Here is an 18551-nt window from a genome sequence, read left to right on the forward strand (position 1 = left end):
AATTCCATAAGCTTCCCCTATCGAGGCTTATACAATGATGACGATGATGTCAAATCTGAAACATCCCACTATTTCCTCAGTACAATAGTACCTTTCTCAAACCCTTGTATGCAGTAACCATTTCATGTGATCTGTAAACTAACATCAAATCTCTCCACTCCAAATGCTCCAGCAGATGCAGTTTGCAAAACTGCAATACGTATGTTGGCACTGAGTTACAGATTAAACTGCCTTAGCACAAATAATGCTGTCGGTGTTTTCGTGCTGTCCCGCTCGATTACACATGTGCGGCTCGATCACACATGGATTAGAGGACCTCCAGAGACGCAGAGCGCATTCGGCTGCAACGATGAAACGCACAATCGACGCACCGTCGACCAGCGATGCCGACTCTAGGGAATTATCCCTAGATATAGGTTTTCAGGGGCAAACTTAGGGATTCGGCGTCCTTGTGGCAATGTATATGGATTTATAAAAGCACGTGGGGAGCAGTTTCCAATGACGGATTCATACACCTTTGACCATATCTTGAAATTATAGATTTCGATTCCCACTATTTCGCCCTTTCTTGGCTGGGACACCATTTTCATCGCTCACACGAGTGCTACAGCAAGTCCCTGGCTCACAGTAAGATGGTGAGCAAGGTAGCTGCATAACCATTTGGTGAAGGAGATGAAATGTGACACAAGAGATGCACTTGTATATTCGTGCTTATTTGGAAATGCTTCTACAAAACATATCTATGTGATGAAACAATACAATGAATAACATGAACATGTACATACTGACATGAAACACAATGTCACTGTACACAGGATTCATCATTCCCTTTCAGCTAACATGTGCATTACAGTGAGATGTTCATCTAACAGCGTTGCATGTCACTGAAGTTTAAACTTTGGCTTTCTTTCCTACTGAAAAAAAAATTGAATTGGAATACTGCATTATAGATGCGTGCTCCTGTACAGGTTGATGACCTCCCGGCACCTTAGCCGTGGCTTGGTGTGACGCAAGTTGAGGAAGGCGTGTTCCAGGAATGTTAGGATGCTCCGCGCCTGCTTGGGGTACTCGATGTGGAACACCCAGAAGGATGCAAACAGCGCACACATGCCTCCGAGCAGTGATGACGCGGTAAAGAGGTAATACTCGTTGACAAACAGGTCAATGTTCCCAGTCGACTGTTTGACGAGACAGGGTGTCGGCAGCACGGAGCCCTGGCAGACAGAGGACAAGCAGCAGAAGCCAATTAGGGTTAGAAGGGCAAGCGCAATACATGTCTATTTTTCTATCTACAAACTGGCACGTTCAGTAACTTCATTTGAATTATTTTCACTCTTGTACAGGTCCAACGATACATTCTACCAAACGTACACAGATTTCCAAGAGCTGCTGCTTAAGAAACGATCAAGGTACAGTCACCATAGACGTCTGTGGATCAGCTCCTATCTCCTGGCATGCAGGCTGAGATAGTGTTAAAAAGGCACTTCTTGCAGCAAACATTCCAGTGATGGTTGCATCGAACTACCCCCGTTAAAGAGGAAGCTTTAGCCCAGGGCCGTCTCTGATTTCACATTTCAGCTACGTGTAAAACACAGAAACATTTTTCTTAGGCAACCACTGGACTGACAGATCTGAACGAAATCTGTTGCATTTAAGCGAGCAAATTGAATTCCAGTCGCTCTAGGAAGCAGAATTTTTTTATGACCTCAAAATTTTTACGGAAATTCTCCAACACTAGTGATCTCTGAAAAAAAAATTGAACGAAGTTTACAAATCAGCAACATTGCAGTTTTGTAAAACGCATCATTAAAGCATATAATGCACACAAGATTGATATATAAACTTACGGCATAAGTGAAATTGTTACAATGCTTATGAGGGTTTTGAGAAAGTCGCATTCATCAATTTGTGGTTTATTTCAGAACAGTATATAACACACATACATTATTTTCTGCTTTAAATGTACTATTCGCTGCAGTTTACAGATCTGGGATACCGTTTTTTATTGCCAAGTCACAGAATTGTAAACTTCATACTTCAGTTTTTTGCATTTTTTAAATTTTTCAACAATTTCTTGTAAGGCATTGATGGTCTAAATAAAAAAAACTACACTTACTGCAGTCACTACATTGTAACTTTTTCTGCCAAATGCAGCAAACCTTATCAAATTTGGTGCAGTAGTTGCCGAGAAAAACAATTTCTCTGTTCCCATGTATTTAGGTTGGAGCTCCAGAGCTAGAGCTTTTTCTCAAGGGTAATGGCATAATTTATTTATTTCAGCATACCTAGGCCCCTAGAGGCATTGCGGAGGGTATGGGTACATCGTTCATACATACAAGTTACAAACCCATAAACGATACCAGTATTACATCTCAAGTGCACAAACTTAGTTAACAGTGCAGGTTATTCAGAAAAGTGGTCAACGACAGCAGCCTTGAATGACGGTGGATCTTAATGCAGGCGACGCCACTAAGAAGGTTGTTGCACTCTGAGCTAGTTTCTGGTATAAGTGAATCACAGGACAAGCTAGGTTTGTGAAAAAAAATAATAAATTATGGGGTTTCACGTGCCAAAACTAGTTCTGTGAAGAAAAAAAAAGGAGGCTTTAGACCTTTATAGAGGTGATGAGTGCAGGATGATAAACATAATGGTTGATATAAAAGTTCATGTTTAAGTAACCAGTTAAATGAAAAATAAACCATGAAGAAGACAGAGGCCTGAAACTTTTCTTTGTAAGAGTACGTTTGGAAGGCCGACAGTAGACTTCATCAGTAAAACACTGGCAGCACGGGAGCAAGTTGATAAAATAAAACCAGCTGAACAATTCTAGACAGGCTCAAGGACATACACAAGGTCATGTAGGCCCGGATACTGGATAGCAGACAGAATCTCATGTTTAGATCTTATTAGCATTTAGTATAATAATTTAAAATGGCTTGGTGCTTCAGAAAAATTGCGGCACAGATATTCAAAGGCACAGTCAGCGTTGTTAGCAATAAACGTGGCATGAGTACGCTATGATAGGTCATCTGCTATGTGCACACCAAGGCACTCGTAGGAAGTTATGTGCTCTGCAATATGCCGTCACTTTACAAGCAGACAGTTCCGTGGGATCGGAACAGCGAGAGAATGTCCCACTCTTACATCTATTAGTATTAAGAGTCACAAACCGTTTGCTATACCAGTAACAAATATTGTCAGACAGCAGGACAGAGTTATCAGATTTGTTGGTCATTTCATAATAAACAATGCAGATGTCAGCAGATTAACCCTACAGGAGAACAACAGAAGAAGAAAAATTGCCGGCTCTCCTGTAATCAAGAGTAGATGCAAGCCCGAAATGGCAACCAGCAAAGCAGGTTGGTTGGGGATGATACTAGCCACACTCTTAGAATGGGTGTAATGCATGTTTGCAACAGCACACCCCACCAAACCACACCGCATCAAGCCATACTGTGTACTGGTCCATACAGATGCTGCCCAGCCAGAAGAAGAAAACCGGCTCAAGGCGGCCCGACAGGCAATTAAAGACGCCAGGGAGACCGTGTGCACTGACCAGCTAGAATAAAATCACCTGAAGGAGGTACGCAAGGTGGCACCATCTCTTGAGGCGATGTGAAACCCACGCCGTGGAGCTTACGGACCGCTGGCATTCAAAAGAGCACAGGCAAACCTGTCTCAATGTTAAAAGATTATGATGAAGTGCATTGTGCCCTGTATCTGCCTTTTGAATGTCACCTCTTAGAAATGAAAAATAAAATTTTAGCGTACTAGAAGTTACAGCTTGAGTGACATTGTGAACGAACATTCGGTAGAACTCGGAAGCAATATTTTCGGTAACTTGTTTGGGCAGTAACTAGCGTATGCAATGCAGTCCTGTACGAAGGGTTGGGGGCCTAGAGACCGCATTTTCTTAAGTTTTGACTGGCTGCCCGGATGATCTTGTTTTGTTCTCTTAACTTGCCCGGATGTTCTCATTTGAGTGCCCGGATAACGGCTCTGGCTTTTTTTTTTTGGCTCAACGTCACTTGAAGGTCGCCAACAATGGTAGCTCAAAACACTTCGTGCTCAATAACGCTGTGTGGGTTGATGCGACGGCCTCAACCGACTCACCTCTGTCACGAGGGCATCCAGCTTTTCTAACACTCTTTGGGCGACAGCTCCCAGCACGACTAGAAGAATCTCTGCAGCAAAGACAAAGCAAAAGAATGCATCCAAATAATGTTCGATCGTAAGCTTCACAGCTCAAATTGTGGTGCAGGCACAAAGGGAAAAAAAAAAAATACGTTACACAGTCCAACGCTGACAAGTCTGGGTGCACAGATAACTGCTGCACAATGAAAACATTTCAGACTGAATGTTTGTTACCATTTTTTACCGAGCCTGATTTCCTAAATAAAAGTCAGTTATTTATAAGAAAGTTTAATCTGTTTTATTGTCCATAATTATTTGTATTGTAGTATTCAAAAAAAAAAAAAATTACTTCGTAACTATGCTTGGCACATGTGGAGCCAAGCTTTGCGAAAAGTCATGTAAAGTAAAAGCCTGAAAGCAAGATTAAGGCACATTTTTTAACTTCTCTGTCTGCTAGCTCTTTGGTATACACGGTTTCTTTCTCTTTTTTTTTTTTTTGCTGCTGCACTGTGCTTCACAGCATACAACAGCGTTTTCTTCAAGAAAGTAACTGGAACGCCAATGCATTTCGTCGGACACTTTATAAATTAGTACCTTGAAACTGATGCAGTCCTGAGAATTTGTTCCAAGCGGATACACCCTGCAAATTAACCGGCTTTAATTCATAGATTGAAATATGTGCCATAAAGTAATTAATTATGAAGCTAATTAGCATAATTATGCTAATTATTCCATTGCCTCATCTAGTAATTTACATCAAGGGTTAGAGTTGCTCTAACTGCCATAGGTGATTTTAAAAAATTTGGTGCAGCTAAAAGTACAACACCCTATGTAAAGGACATAATATGCGAGGACTCATGTCTGTAACCTTTTTGCTTATTCTCTCTAAGTGTAGCACAACTGATTTACCTTGCAATTTTATAATTAGCGTGTTAAAGAATTGCATACAGTTGCAGTCAGGCAGTGACCATAGCACGCCAGAACTTTGTTCAATATTACTTCAATGACTGTAAAAAAAAACGATGTGGTGAACTAGCATGAGTTTGTACAATCACCACCCAAATTTTAGCAATACAAAGTTCCAGATAGAAAGCCTCCTGACATTTTGCTGGCAAAGAGGAGTTTCTAGTTCGTGCAAAACTTATATTCACAATGTTCACGCGCCCTCCTCAACACCTTTACTTCCATGCCGAGCCCCTGTTGTTGTACTAGCGCCAGTGATGTTCAATGTGCAACGGCTTGCTGCTTACACACTCAAATTACACTCCTGACCTTTGAAAGGTACTCTGAAAGCACAAGAAACCCAATTAACACTAATGTGACATCTTAATGAATTAAATTCTGGGGTATTACTTTCACAAACCACAATCTGATTATGAGGCATGCCGTAGTGGCGGGACTCCAGATCACATTTGACTACCCAGAGCTCTTTATTGTGCACCAAAATCAATGTACACAAGCATTTTCACATTTCACCCCCATCGAAATGTGGCTGCTGCAGCTGGAGTTGAACTTGCAACCTCGAGCCTGCCATACCCATAATCTGTCCTGTCTGTAAATACAAAGCTGTATGCTACAGTAACCACGAAGAAGCTAGCTCAGACAAAACTGCTGTTGACATGCCCCCAAGGTACCTACAACTGTGACGATGACCCAGCCCATTCCTCCTAAGGCATACCTTATTCTCAAAACAGTTTGTCAATAGACTGAACAGTCGTAAAGCTACCTACAGTTGACTACTCTAAAGAGCTTCAGAAGGTGCAATCAGGTAACAGAACTATGGTAATCTCCCACACTGCACCTAATCATCCCACACACTTCCAAATGTGCGCACACATCACCTTCGACATGCATGTAACTATAGAAAAATCGTTATGCCAGCTCCAATGATTCTCAAAAGCGCCACTCATGGCAGTGACATCATGTCCCAGTTTCAAGTGGCAAAACAAAATAAATGCTACATAGTGTACGCATCATGCAGCGACGTTTCCTTGCCTATTTCCAATCACCCAAACAAAGCCTGTTTTCAGTTATGCATTCCTTGAACATCTTTGAATGCAACACTTAGGAGGGCAGATGAAGTGGCGGAATGCTAGCTGTGTGTGCAATGAATGCTGTAGCTCAATGTCAGAGGCGCTGTGATGTGGCAGAGTAGGAACATGAGGCCAAGACAAAGTGAAAACTCCAACAAAGCTCTGTAGTCCAGGAGTTGGAAGGAGATGCACATTATGCCCAGTTTGAGCTTATAACACAGTGCCACTAAGAAGATAAGCTTTTCTTCATATAACATTCTAATCCTTTGATACAACTGTCAACACTTCACTTTTCTAGTGAAACTACAAAATTCATTTTTTTTTTCATATGTGCTCCCATCTACAATCAACGATTACACATGAGACGTGATAATTTCACACGTGTCCTACACATTCCACCAATATGAAAGGAAAAGCAGCATTCTCATTTAAGGCCACTAATTTTTCCTCTTTTTCTTATGTTTAAGCAACCAAAAAAGTTCGATTGGGTGTGGTTCTTCAACATCTGAACTACACAGAAAATAAACGTGATCAAGGCTCCAATTTACACATCTGCTGAAGCAGCCACCCGGACACAGGCTGTGTTTCTTCTCGTATAGTTATCACTTCTGCTGCAGTCGATGACAATGATTTACCCATACAGCACCACCGGGCTGCGAGAAACAGATCACATACCATTTCCAGCCCTCGCAATTTCATGGACCTCGTCCTCCGTCCCCGAGTCCATCAGCACCAGAAACAGCCTTTTGATGCCTTTTTCAAAGCATTCAGCAACATCGGCATTCCAGAGCGTCTTGAACTCCGCAAGCAGCTAAGAAGGAGAAGGTAACAGAAGAATAAGGATGACCAGCATACATGACAAATCCCAAAGTGTTCTTAATTTAATGACGTGCACACTATAATATAGAGTTCTAGCATAGAGCAGGCATATACTGAAGTACCAGATGACTTATATGAAAATACCAGCGCTGCCAGTGGCACCTTGTGATGTCATGTTTAACCAATGTGTGCAATACTTTCATAGCCGTCGCTGTCATGCTATCATGATGGATGGTTCATGTGTGGCCCACAAGTAGAGGTTCAAAAGTTTTCAGAGGCGCAAGAGACACGCAGTGTGTTATACTGTAAGAATGACAATTGTTCTGGCTTCTGTTGCTGGCATGAGCGTTGTGCACATCTTGACGAACTAAGCAAATGGACTAAGTACAATGCCCTTAAAGTTAACACAAATAAGACTACAGCTATTCTTTTTTGCCCAAAAAACAAAAATATATCTACTTTCGATACAATTAAGTACAGCAATTCAGCAATAGAGATAGTTAATGCATATAAAACACTCTGGGTTAGCTTCACAGAAGAAATGACCTGGGACGATCTTATCAACCATATACAGTGGAACCTCGATTATATGACTTTTTCGGGACCGCGAAAAAGCGTAGTAAAATGCAAGGGTCATAAAATCCGAACATGAATTATGCCTATAAAAATACTACTTATATTGCGCGACAGATTTACGAGAAACTTCAATGTAAACTACTAACATACTTTGCAGGGCTTGGAAACCCAAATTACCAAAACAGTAAATGCGATAAGAATTAATGCTGCAGTACAGGCACCAATCATGCTTTATTCAATCGAACCTCTATGGCACTCCACTGCCCACTGCCACGATTCCCGCCAGACAGCGCGCACTTTAAAAAAAGCCTGTAAGTTTCTTTTGAACCTTGTTTGATCCAAGAACCAAGAGCTTTTGCTTGAGTTGGGCAACGTCCAAAAGGAGGTCCTCTGCGGCGTCGCATGAACGGATGAAGTTACAGATGCAGTCTATGTGCCGTAGCACCTCGGCGAACATGGTAGGCACAGGCACAGCATCTGTGGCGCCGTCGTTGTCCTCGTCCAATTTCGAAGCGATGTCGGCACTAGGCAAAGCCTCCTCGATGGCGTCATCCAGCGACACCTCGCTGCAGATCGCAACGTTGTCATCGGCCTCCACGTACTCGGCGAAGGCCGTGGTGAGGTTTAAACCCTCGAAATCATCGTCGGCGAAGCCTGCATGAGACTCGAGCGGCATTGAGGTTGTTGCGTCCCCAGCAGAGGAGGCAGTCTCTCGCTTAAAGCCACAGTGCTTGAACGAGTTAGTGATTGTGCTTAGCGACACTGCGTTCCACGAACTAGCAATAAAATGCATGGTGTCGAGCACAGTGATCTTTTTTCCCGACCCAATGCGCTCCATAGCTGCCAGCCGACGCTGCAAGACCCTTGCTTGACGCACTTAATGATGCCGGCACCGAGCGGCTGCAACCGGCTTGTGCAGTTGGGCCGAAAAAAAAAAAAACCTTTATGTTCCTCAGGCTGGACGTATCAGGTGGGTGGCATGATGCATTGTCCCTGAAAAGCAATATTTTCCTCGCCTTAGCACCCACTCTGTTATCCAGCTGCTGCAAAAAATTGCTGAAGGGCGAAGACGTCATCCACGCCTTTTTGTTGAAGTTGTAGCTGCACGGCAGCGTCTTGTTCTCAAAGCACCATGGCTTTGCAAACTTTCCAACAACAAGCATGGGCAGCCTCTTGGAACCGTCCTCATTAGCACAGAATAGTGCCGTCACGCGCTCTTTACTATGCTTGCCACCATGACAGCTGTCACCCTTAAACGCAAGGGTTTGCTCAAGCTGCATATGGTAAAAAATACTGCTCTCATAGGCATTGAAAACGTCGCAGGGCTTGTACACAGCAATCATCTCCGGCAGGGACTCCATCTACTCGTTCACCGTCGAAACGTCCACGGAAGTGCTTTTTCTGCAGGAGCAGCTGTACACAATCCTGCTTATTTTTAAAGCAATCCAGCCACCCGTTCGATGCCTTAAAGTCGTCGATGCCCAGATGCAATGCCACAAGGTCTGCCTTTTCTTTTAGAATTGTGCCGTCAACGTTGATCGCAAAGCTCCGTGCTTGATGCAGCCACTTGACGAGAACTTTTTTCTAACTTCTCATGCTGTCCTTCTTTTGCCGCTTTCCGCTTGAGCCCGAACTTGTTGGCTTTCTGCAGTATCACCGCTTTGTTTGCCAGGATCGTCTTAAGCAAAGACTCAGGTATCTTAAGGTCCCGGGCAATGCTGGCTTTCGTGGCTCTATGCCGCTTTTCTGCTTCCTCGATAATATTCAGCTTATCGCCGAGCAACAGAACTGTCCGCTTTCGGGACATTGTGCGTCGCGTTGCTCCACACAACTCAAAGCCTCCGCTGCACGCTGGTCGCTAGGATTACGACGAAGAACACATGCGATAAACCTAGGCCTCTCCGCGCTAGTTTGTCGGCAATCTGCTGCTGGGAAACTGGAAGGAGAGAAACCCTTCCCCAACGTGACGAGAGGCGACGCCACCGAGACGAGAGGGAGAAAGTGATTGTGGAGAAGAAAAGGCGCTATTTCAGCACAGCGAGCGTCATGGGTGGCTGCTGTTGGGGGAGAGAGAAACGAACAATAAGACGAGGTAGGGAAGAAAGCTGCGCCGGAGCGAACCAGTTGAGCAGTGTCAAGCGCTCCACATGTGGAGAGACGGAGCGAGGAAAGAGACCCGCGGCACTTCTCTTTTGTCCGCCGTTCCGTCCCGCACTTCGCGAGGGTCGTCGTATAATGCGGGTCAGGCATAAAATAGTGTCAGATAAGGGTTTTTAATGCAGTGCTTCTGTGGGGACATCACCGGGACTGTGCTAATCCATCGTAAAACCCTGGTAGTCGCAAAACCGGGGGTTGTATAACCGTGGTTCTACTGTAAAAACAGAATTGTAGAGAAGAGTTGGTTTAACCTTTATTTATAAGACCATACTACCTACTGAAGTTAAAATAATTCTTTATAACTCGCTATTTTACTCGCATATTAAATATTGTCGTCTTGTATGAGGAAATACCAATCTCACATATCTACACACAGTCCATGCCTTGCAAAAAAAAAGATTTAAAGAAATATAGCTAATGTCGCTTTTGGTGACCCCTCCACCAAGCTCTTTCTGAAACATAGCATAATGAAAATACATCACCTGTATCCATATTGCTTAGCCGTGAGTTACAAAAAAGAACTTAAACAACAAAGAAATTTTCTCTCCCAACTGTCCTCGCTAACCGCAAAAATTAATCCATGTCCCACACAAACTAACGAAGTTTGGAAAATTAATGTTTGTAGAACAAATTAAATGACCCAAATGCTGAAGCAAAAACTTCCAGAATTGCTAAACTTCTGTCACACAAACCACATCAATGTTGTGAGAACAACGGAAAAGGAATTGCGTTACTTTTTTTCCCTTTTATAGCAAATCTCCTGGTTCCAATCATTGCTACCAGTTGCAATTCATGTACTTTCCTGTGCCTACCTGTCGTAACTGCAAGATATTCTTGTTGTGTAAGTAACTCTTTTTCTATTTCTTAATTTACTTTTCTTTAACTCATGGAAAAATTAAGCGGGTCTGTTGTGCGCTTTTCGTAATTGCGAAGACTGCATGGAAAAATGCATGCAACCGCGACTGTCGCGCGCTTTCTGCTATTGCAAAGACTGATGATTGTTTTTCTTTGTTCTTTTTTTTGCTTTGTTTTCATTTATGCTGCTCCATGCTTGCACTGTATGCTGCTGAAAACAAGTCACGCTGTACTTCATGTTGGGGAGGGGGCAGGAGCAAGTCAAGCTGTTCGTACAGCTTTTTTTCCTAGCCTCCCCCATCTCAAAGGATGGAATATAAAGGAATTATTATTAAGTGCAGGCGTAGATGCTTTCCAGCTGCGTGCGCACCACACTATGGTACATACAGTGGTCTGAGCAGACAGTAAATGTGAAGCTGTGAGCACCGAACAGTCGTCTGTCACATGCATCTCATGCAACATCGATGCTGACAGCACTCCTCATCACACCAGCACAGAGCTACAGGAGCCATGAACAGCAACTCTAAGCTAGCGTTGTGACAGGTAGCTACTGGTAGCTGGTAGCTGCTGGTACCTGGTGGCTAGTGCTCTGCAGTAACAGCTATCTCAGGCACTGGATCGCGCCGACATGCCACTCTGCATGTTGTTAAACACTAGCAAATTAGCTTGAGCACACGGTTAAACATTGCTATCACTGTCAATGCTTTGCTCTTCAAACACCTGAGATAATAACACATTTAGAGACAGGATAACCGCCATGCTTACCTAATATCTTTGTTTTTATGTGCTGTTACCAAAACAAAATGTTTTCTAATGTTGAATTACTTGTATGAAACTGCTTTCGGTTAGTTCTGAGCCAAGTTGTGTTCCGTCTTTATATAGCCACATTTCTAAAACCTAGAATTTGTATAACTGCTTACCTTGATTTTGAGAGTATAATGTCTGGTGTTTGTTGCTAACAATTGTATAAGGTTTTTCTTCAATCGACGTATTTGCTCTTACGCTTTTGCGATTTCGATGTATATTGTCCCACTCACACAATGCTCCCATGTAAAGGAGCCTGTGAGTTATTTGAATAAATAAACGAAACTGAGGAATTTCATTTTGAAATGATGAAGCTTATTTGACAGCTGCCATAAAAGTAAAAGCAGTGGTCGCACTGCAACTCTGCATGCACTTGTGCAATTAAATATCAACCTGCGTGGGTCAGCTAACCTGTGCAAGTATTTCGCAATGTTGAGTTTCCAGCATAAGGATCACCTCAGTATGAAGAACAGCAATGGCTGCTATTGCTGTGAAATAGTAGAGTAAGGGAAACAGCAATAGCAGCTGTTGTGAAACAGTAAATATCAACAGCATTGGCAGCTCTCACTGAGAAATAACAAAGGGGAACAGCAATAGCAACTACCACAGTAAAACAAATATAAAAAGCAATGACGGCTATCACTGTGACATACTGAAGGAAGAAGGAATGCATAGCAGCTCTTGCTGTTAAACAGCAGAGTAGAGGAAACACTGATAGCAGCTTTCGTAAAATTGTGAAGAGGAACAGCAATGACAGCTATGGCTGAGAAATAGCAAAGATTAACAGCAATGGTAGCTATCGCTGAGAAACAGCAAGGCAACAGCAATAGTGGCTAAGATAAAATAACAAAATAAAAAAAACACGAATAGCTGATATTGCTGTAAAATAATTAGGGAAAGCAATGGTGGCTATGGGGGGACCACGATACACCAGAGTGAAAGGAACAGTGATAGCAGGAAGCTATTGCCATAAAATAGCAGGGTAAGAACGGCAATGGCCGATTTTGCTGTAATATAGCAAAGGGGAATAGCAATAGCAACAATTTCTGAAACCGCACAGTAAGGGAAACAGCAATGACAGCTAATGCTGTGGAATAGCATAGTCGGGAAAACAGCAATGGCAGACTTTACTTTAAAATAGTGCAAGGAGAGCAGCAGTAGCAGCTATCACTGTGAAATAGAAAGGTAAGAACAGCAACAGCAGATTAGGCTGTGAAATAGCATGCAGAGTAAGGAGAATGGTAATAGCAGCTAGCACTGTGAAATAATAGAGTAAGAACAGGAATGACAGATTTTACTGTAAAATAGTGAGGAGAACGGTACTGGCCGCTACCACTGTGAAATAACGTGGTAAGGGAAACAGCAATGGCAGTAATCATGAAATAGCGAAGGAAGGGGAACAGCTATATCATCTTTTGCCATGGAATAGCAGAGCAACGGGAATAGCAACAAGACTCATCGTGAAACAGCAGAGCAAGAGGAACAGCAATGGCAGCTACTACATACTGTGGAATAACAGTGAACTTACAACAGACTCCTGCCTGTAAGAAGGGAAGGCCGCGATGGCCTGCTGCACTGTCATCTTCCGTACACTGTCATTCCTCTCCTTCACGGCCAATGCTTGGCTTCGACCGCTTGAGCCGCTGGTGTCTGTGAGAGCCTTTAGGCTATCTTGCAGTGCAATGTTGTCACCAGCTAATAACAGGTCTTCGACTGCCTGCAAACACACAGGAAGGTTTACTTCGATGATCATGACTAAAATGGGGCGCAAAGCAATCCTGCATTAAATTAAAGCATTTTATACAATTTAGCATATTAGCCTAACATATCAAGATTCGGAGTAGTTCAAAGTCAATTTTGGGCTAGTTGGTTCATGCTATATCGTGAAGATGGATGAGCACTGATTTAAATTCGACTAAATATAAATGAGCGAAGAGGACAGCACTTATTCTGCTTGCCAACAACACACATTCTGCATCAATATGAAAGGAAACACTTTACCTGTGCTCAAACAATTCATGCAAACATGTACAGTCGCCGACCGTTTATTAGGACCTCACAGGAACTCCGGAAATGTCCGAATAAACAGGTATCCGAAAAAGCAGATTAAGAAAAAAAAGGAAATCCTTTATTTCCACGCACTTATTCGGGCTCAGCAGTAGGCTTGAAGAAATCGTGAATGCGCCGTTGCACGCTGTTCCGTTTACGCGCAATCAGATAAGCCTGAATCTCAGAGAGGGTTGTACGGTCACTATAGACGGCTGAAAGCACAGTCACTGCTTGTGCACGCTCCGCATTCGATGGCAGCATAGCACATGGTGCGTCATCTTCCGACTCGGAGTCATCGTTAGGCAGTGCAGCAGAAACCTGACGAATGATCTCACTGTCATTAAGTTCTGTGCATGTCAGTACAGCAGCGTAAGCACCTGTGAAACTGTCTAATGAGACGGTGTCCGGAACCACTGCACAGGTCTCGGCAGAACTTTCGGCGTCAGTTACGTGCACATGAGAAGGCGACAAATCCTAGGCTCCCGGCACCCGCTTAACGGCATTCCCCAGCGCAGTCTGCGCGGGCACTGTCGGTGCCATTAGACACTTGACGCTAAGTTTCCGTATGCCACGTTGCATCACCACAACCTCGACACAGCACACAAAGCAAACATCACCACGCCGTCATGCCGATACCAGTCGCACAAACTAAAAACGTGGCCTACTCGCATCGTCGTGCACAAAGAAACAAACAAATCAGCTGCTGGATTGTCTTGACATGGCTTACTAAGCTGAGACCGGAACTACTGTAGCCACGAACCAGGCAGAAACTACGATGATGAACGGGGATTTGCAGTAGCGCCACTTTGTGGGGCAGAAAGAAGGCTCTGTTCAAAACAAAAATGGCATTCAGCAAGTCGAACCACGCACCAGTCAGAGTCGGTGCATGGTGCTTTCGATCGAGTTGGCGCTAGGAATGTCCGAAAAATCAGACGAGAGGTTGCAAGGTGTTCGAACTTTCGGCAGTTGTTATACATTATGGCCTATAGGGAGAATGGCGGTGCAGTGAAGCAGACCGAATAATCGAGCATGCCCGAATTTTCGGAGTCCGAAAAATCAGTCAGCGACTGTATACCAGAACCTCACTCATTGTTATCCACCACATAAATTTTATGCTGAAGAATCCCCTCACGGAACCTCGTTTTTTTTCTTCAGAGCCGAAACAAGAAAATTACATGCTTTAACGGGCCCGAAACACATTTCGAACATGCTAAAAAGAATGTTCTCCATCTGCAGATGAAAAGCCTGTGAACATGTGGGCCAAATATTATTGCACTGGATAACAGGCGGGTCAAGAAGGGGCCCAATAGGTGCATGAGATTATTGGGTAGATTTCATGATTGCGAGAACATCTTCAGTAATACCATTATTCCTAATTTTTAGTTACACAAATATCGTCTGAAATCTCAAAAAGACCAAGAAAGTATTTCGCCTTTGCACTTCTGGTTTCGAGTGACAGTCGTCTGCTCAATGTTCCATTTTCTCCTCCATTGCATGCAGCCTAATCACGAAGCTTTCAGTAATCATCAATTGTAACTGCACGGGCAGCATTGCTATTCATTCAGTTTCCTTGTGATCACTGTGAAATTGGCTACACTAAAGTTGAGCTGCTGATACAGTGAAACCTTGTTAAACTGCAGTAGGCCGGAGCTCAGAAAAAGCATGTACTATAAACGGTAGCACTGCTTACCCTAGATAGCGTGAGATTGCCCACTTACCTGTCAAAAACAGAGCTACAAGAGAGTGTGATGAAAGGGCACGAAACATGCAGTATTTATTCACTTCACACGACAAAAATCTGTTATTTTCATTTGATGCCATGGTGGGCTAGCAGCGACGATGGCAGCCTCAAACTCACTTAAGCTACAAGCCAGCTTTTCCGCCAGCCCCCTCTTGTCGGCAAACACCCGCATGAGGCCGAAGTAACACGTAGCGTCTGCCACTGTCGAGCCTGAATCGCCCGTACTTTCGTTTTCCATGTCGTCCTCATCATTGTAGTTAGGCGGCACTTCGGCAATAACAGAGGCACCGATGGTGAAAAGTCGAACCTCAAAAAGTCTAACCTCGTAGCCGACATATTTTTGCGGTTGCAGCAGTACTGCTGAGCAACTTCTCCTTTACATTCCAAATGCCACACACCGTAGTCAACGGTAGACCCCTTTCGCATGCCAGCACCGACTTCTTCATGCCATGTTCGACAGCGTGAATGATGTCCAATTTTTCTTCTATGCTGAGGACCCGGTTTTTGCCCTAGCTTGCACGATGCCACATCATGGGCCACAATGCTCTACTACTCTGGCACAGCGCAAAATTATGTTGATGTGGCTTCACCCTTCCAAGCCAAGTGCCCTCTGCGTTTGCGCTTGGAGGCCGTTCCCGTCTCTGAGGCTTGTTGTTCTGTCGGGCCGACGAAATGTGGAAACCCTACATGTTAACCGATACGTACACCAAAAGCTGGTATGGTTTACGCGGATATAAAATGCATTATGTTCAACAGCCACTAAGTCAGGGATTTGACTTTACTACTTTTAAAATGAAACTACTGTTTAAATGTGCACGGTTTAACAAGGCTTTACTCTATACAGTTTTACGTTATGCGTTATGTTGCTCCCACTTACGACTCATGTGTTGGCCAAAGTTCTTATTGAGGTTAGTGGTTGTCAAGATGTCTCGGAAGCAACATTACTGGCTAGGAGTTGCTGGCTGCAAAGGCGTCGGCATTAGCACGAGAGAAAGACTCCGTCGGGTGCCTGAAGGAACCCGGATGACAGCAGCAATTCGGGTACATCTCGTTCCCATGCCATTTCATGGGGCACTGCCAGGAACTTATGAATCAAAACCAATCTCAGCTGTCATTCGATTCACGTACACACACAGGTCAGGGTCCATAGATGGTCGAGTGCTGTCAACACGTCAACGAGTCAACCAATGGTTAAGCCAGTGTAGCTGGCTTCGTGTGGGTTATCAGCTTATTTCGACAGTCACATGGATAAGGCCACTTCCGGAAAAAAAAAAAAAAATTGGTCGCTCAGATGAGTATGGCTTATCATGCACTCATGCTGAGCAAGCACTGCACATGCATGAACCAGTAGTGGGCTAAGAAAAAAAACAAGGGAAAATGCCCAAAGTCGCGGCGTACGGCTAACATAGCTTTCGGTTGGGGCCTCGTGCCTCAACTGCTTCAGCTGCCTCAGCTGCTTTGACATTTCCCCCATTCAGCTTCCAGAATGCTAGTAGAGATGAGAAAGCTGCGCGGCAGTGTGGAGGCAACTTTCAATCACCGTTAGCTCCACTTATACTTGAAGGACTTGAAACACTTTTGCGGCATGACATTTGTGAGGTAATGCCCTCCCATAGCGAGGCCATCTTACGATTAGTTGAAAAGGTGTTTCAGCGCTCTTTAAATATAAACCTAGTGTTCCCTTTCATATCGGTACAGCACGTACATTCCCGCTGCCACAGAATAACATTGCTTGGTGAATCAATCAAGTTATTGACAACAGCATGGCACTCACCACAGGACGAGAGGCGCGTTGCACACCCTCTGTTTCCCGTTTCGCTTGGTTGTGGAAACGTCTGGCAGAGGTGGTATACTTGCTTCTAACCTCGCGCATGCTCCACACATTATCCGGCAGCTGGCGTCGGACATTCTTGAATTTTGACTTCAGCGAGTCAACCCACAACTCCTGCAGACAGATGATTCGTTCAGTCATATCATTGACCAATGGATACAAATATTACAGTCACTGGGAAACCCATTACCTTCATACATAGCTAAGGAACTCCTTTGCCCATGTCCCAGAGATTAAATTAAAACAACATATATACAGGCTGTCCCAGCCTTCATGCACAGAGCTTTTAAAAGACTTGAATTATTCTATGCAATTAAGCACATGTGCATATTGTTTAGTCTTTTAACAAACCACCAGTAATTTTTTTGTCACTGGCATTCAATTGGTAAATAAAGCCGATTCGCCAACATTTTAACTGTTGTGATGTCAATTAGGAGGTTGTAGAGAACTGTGAGAGACTTAAAAATGATGTGCTTTCAACAGAGGGCACATCACATACTTTTTTTTTGGCAAATGCAGAAAGCCTGCAATATATGATGTGACTATGCACTAGTGCACACGGCATAGAAACACCATCAAACAGCCTCAGTGGGAAAGCAATCTTTTTATCTGTTGCTGGGCTGAGCAACGGTCATAACATCATGCATGGTGTTCTTTCAACAACACACAAACAGCTCCTGACAATTAATGCACATCCAGGTCATGAAAACGCGCTGCCCTGGACAGCGAGCCTGAGGTGCTGCCCTGGACAGTGAGCCTGAGATGAACAACTTGCTTTCCCACTGAGACTGTGTGAGGCCACTGCTATTTCATGCGCACAGATGAACAGTCACGTGGTATTTTTTTCATATTTCGCAGCCTTTCTTTACTTGATGTAAAAAGAAAACATGCTGTGTGTACCATGCTGAAAATATCGCATTTTGACATATCTTATGATTCTCTACTAAGTCTACTTAAGATCTTGATAATTAGAACAGAAATACCAAATTTAGATAATTCAATTTAATTTAACTGGATGTCAAGGACAAAAAATGTAGTAACAGTTTCTCAACAAGACTCTAAACAACATGCTCTCAGTGTTATTTATGTAGAATGATCATCACATTTTATCTCAGTGCACGATAGTTAGGACGGCCTGTATGAATGTGTGCAAGCAAATGAACCCCAAAGAATATGTCAGTGCTAAATTAAAGTTTCCCACTGTTAAGTACCGAGAAAACAGATGAAAACAGCACACACACATTTCTTGTCACCATCAAGTTTTGTAACAGAAAACTGGAATAAACAGATTCTTGGTTCATGTTATTAGCATGACAGAAACAAGACACAAAGAGGAGATGCAGATAAAACAAATGTGGGACTAGAACTGATTGATTAATAAACAGATTTTTTTATTACATCATTTCACAATGGTGCAAAGAGTAAGACAGGCAAGCGGTCGCTAACCAATTACAGAAGGAAACTAGACATTTTAAATATTACCACAGAACACACACCTTCGCTAACGAAATTTTTTTTGCTCCTGAATCGTACAATGCTTAACAAGCACTAA

The 18551-nt window shown here is 43.4% G+C and overlaps 1 protein-coding gene across 3 annotated transcripts in view; it reads right to left on the bottom strand.

Annotated features, from left to right (window-relative positions):
• Nucleotides 1–692: 692 nt before the first annotated feature.
• The window catches only part of LOC135920087 (uncharacterized), a 48506-nt gene continuing 30647 nt past the window's right edge, over nt 693–18551 (bottom strand). For all 3 annotated transcript variants that reach the window (XM_065454148.2, XM_065454145.2, XM_065454147.2), the window contains exons 12-16: nt 16943–17113; nt 12907–13095; nt 6843–6978; nt 4114–4184; nt 693–1214 (exon numbers count right to left, since the gene is read on the bottom strand). In XM_065454148.2, coding sequence (XP_065310220.2) covers nt 945–1214; nt 4114–4184; nt 6843–6978; nt 12907–13095; nt 16943–17113 — 837 coding nt within the window. In that variant the 3' untranslated portion in view covers nt 693–944. The remainder of the gene's footprint in view (nt 1215–4113; nt 4185–6842; nt 6979–12906; nt 13096–16942; nt 17114–18551) is intronic.

The sequence above is a fragment of the Dermacentor albipictus genome, chromosome 8, assembly GCF_038994185.2.
Source record: "Dermacentor albipictus isolate Rhodes 1998 colony chromosome 8, USDA_Dalb.pri_finalv2, whole genome shotgun sequence".
Classification (NCBI taxonomy): Eukaryota; Metazoa; Arthropoda; class Arachnida; order Ixodida; family Ixodidae; genus Dermacentor; species Dermacentor albipictus.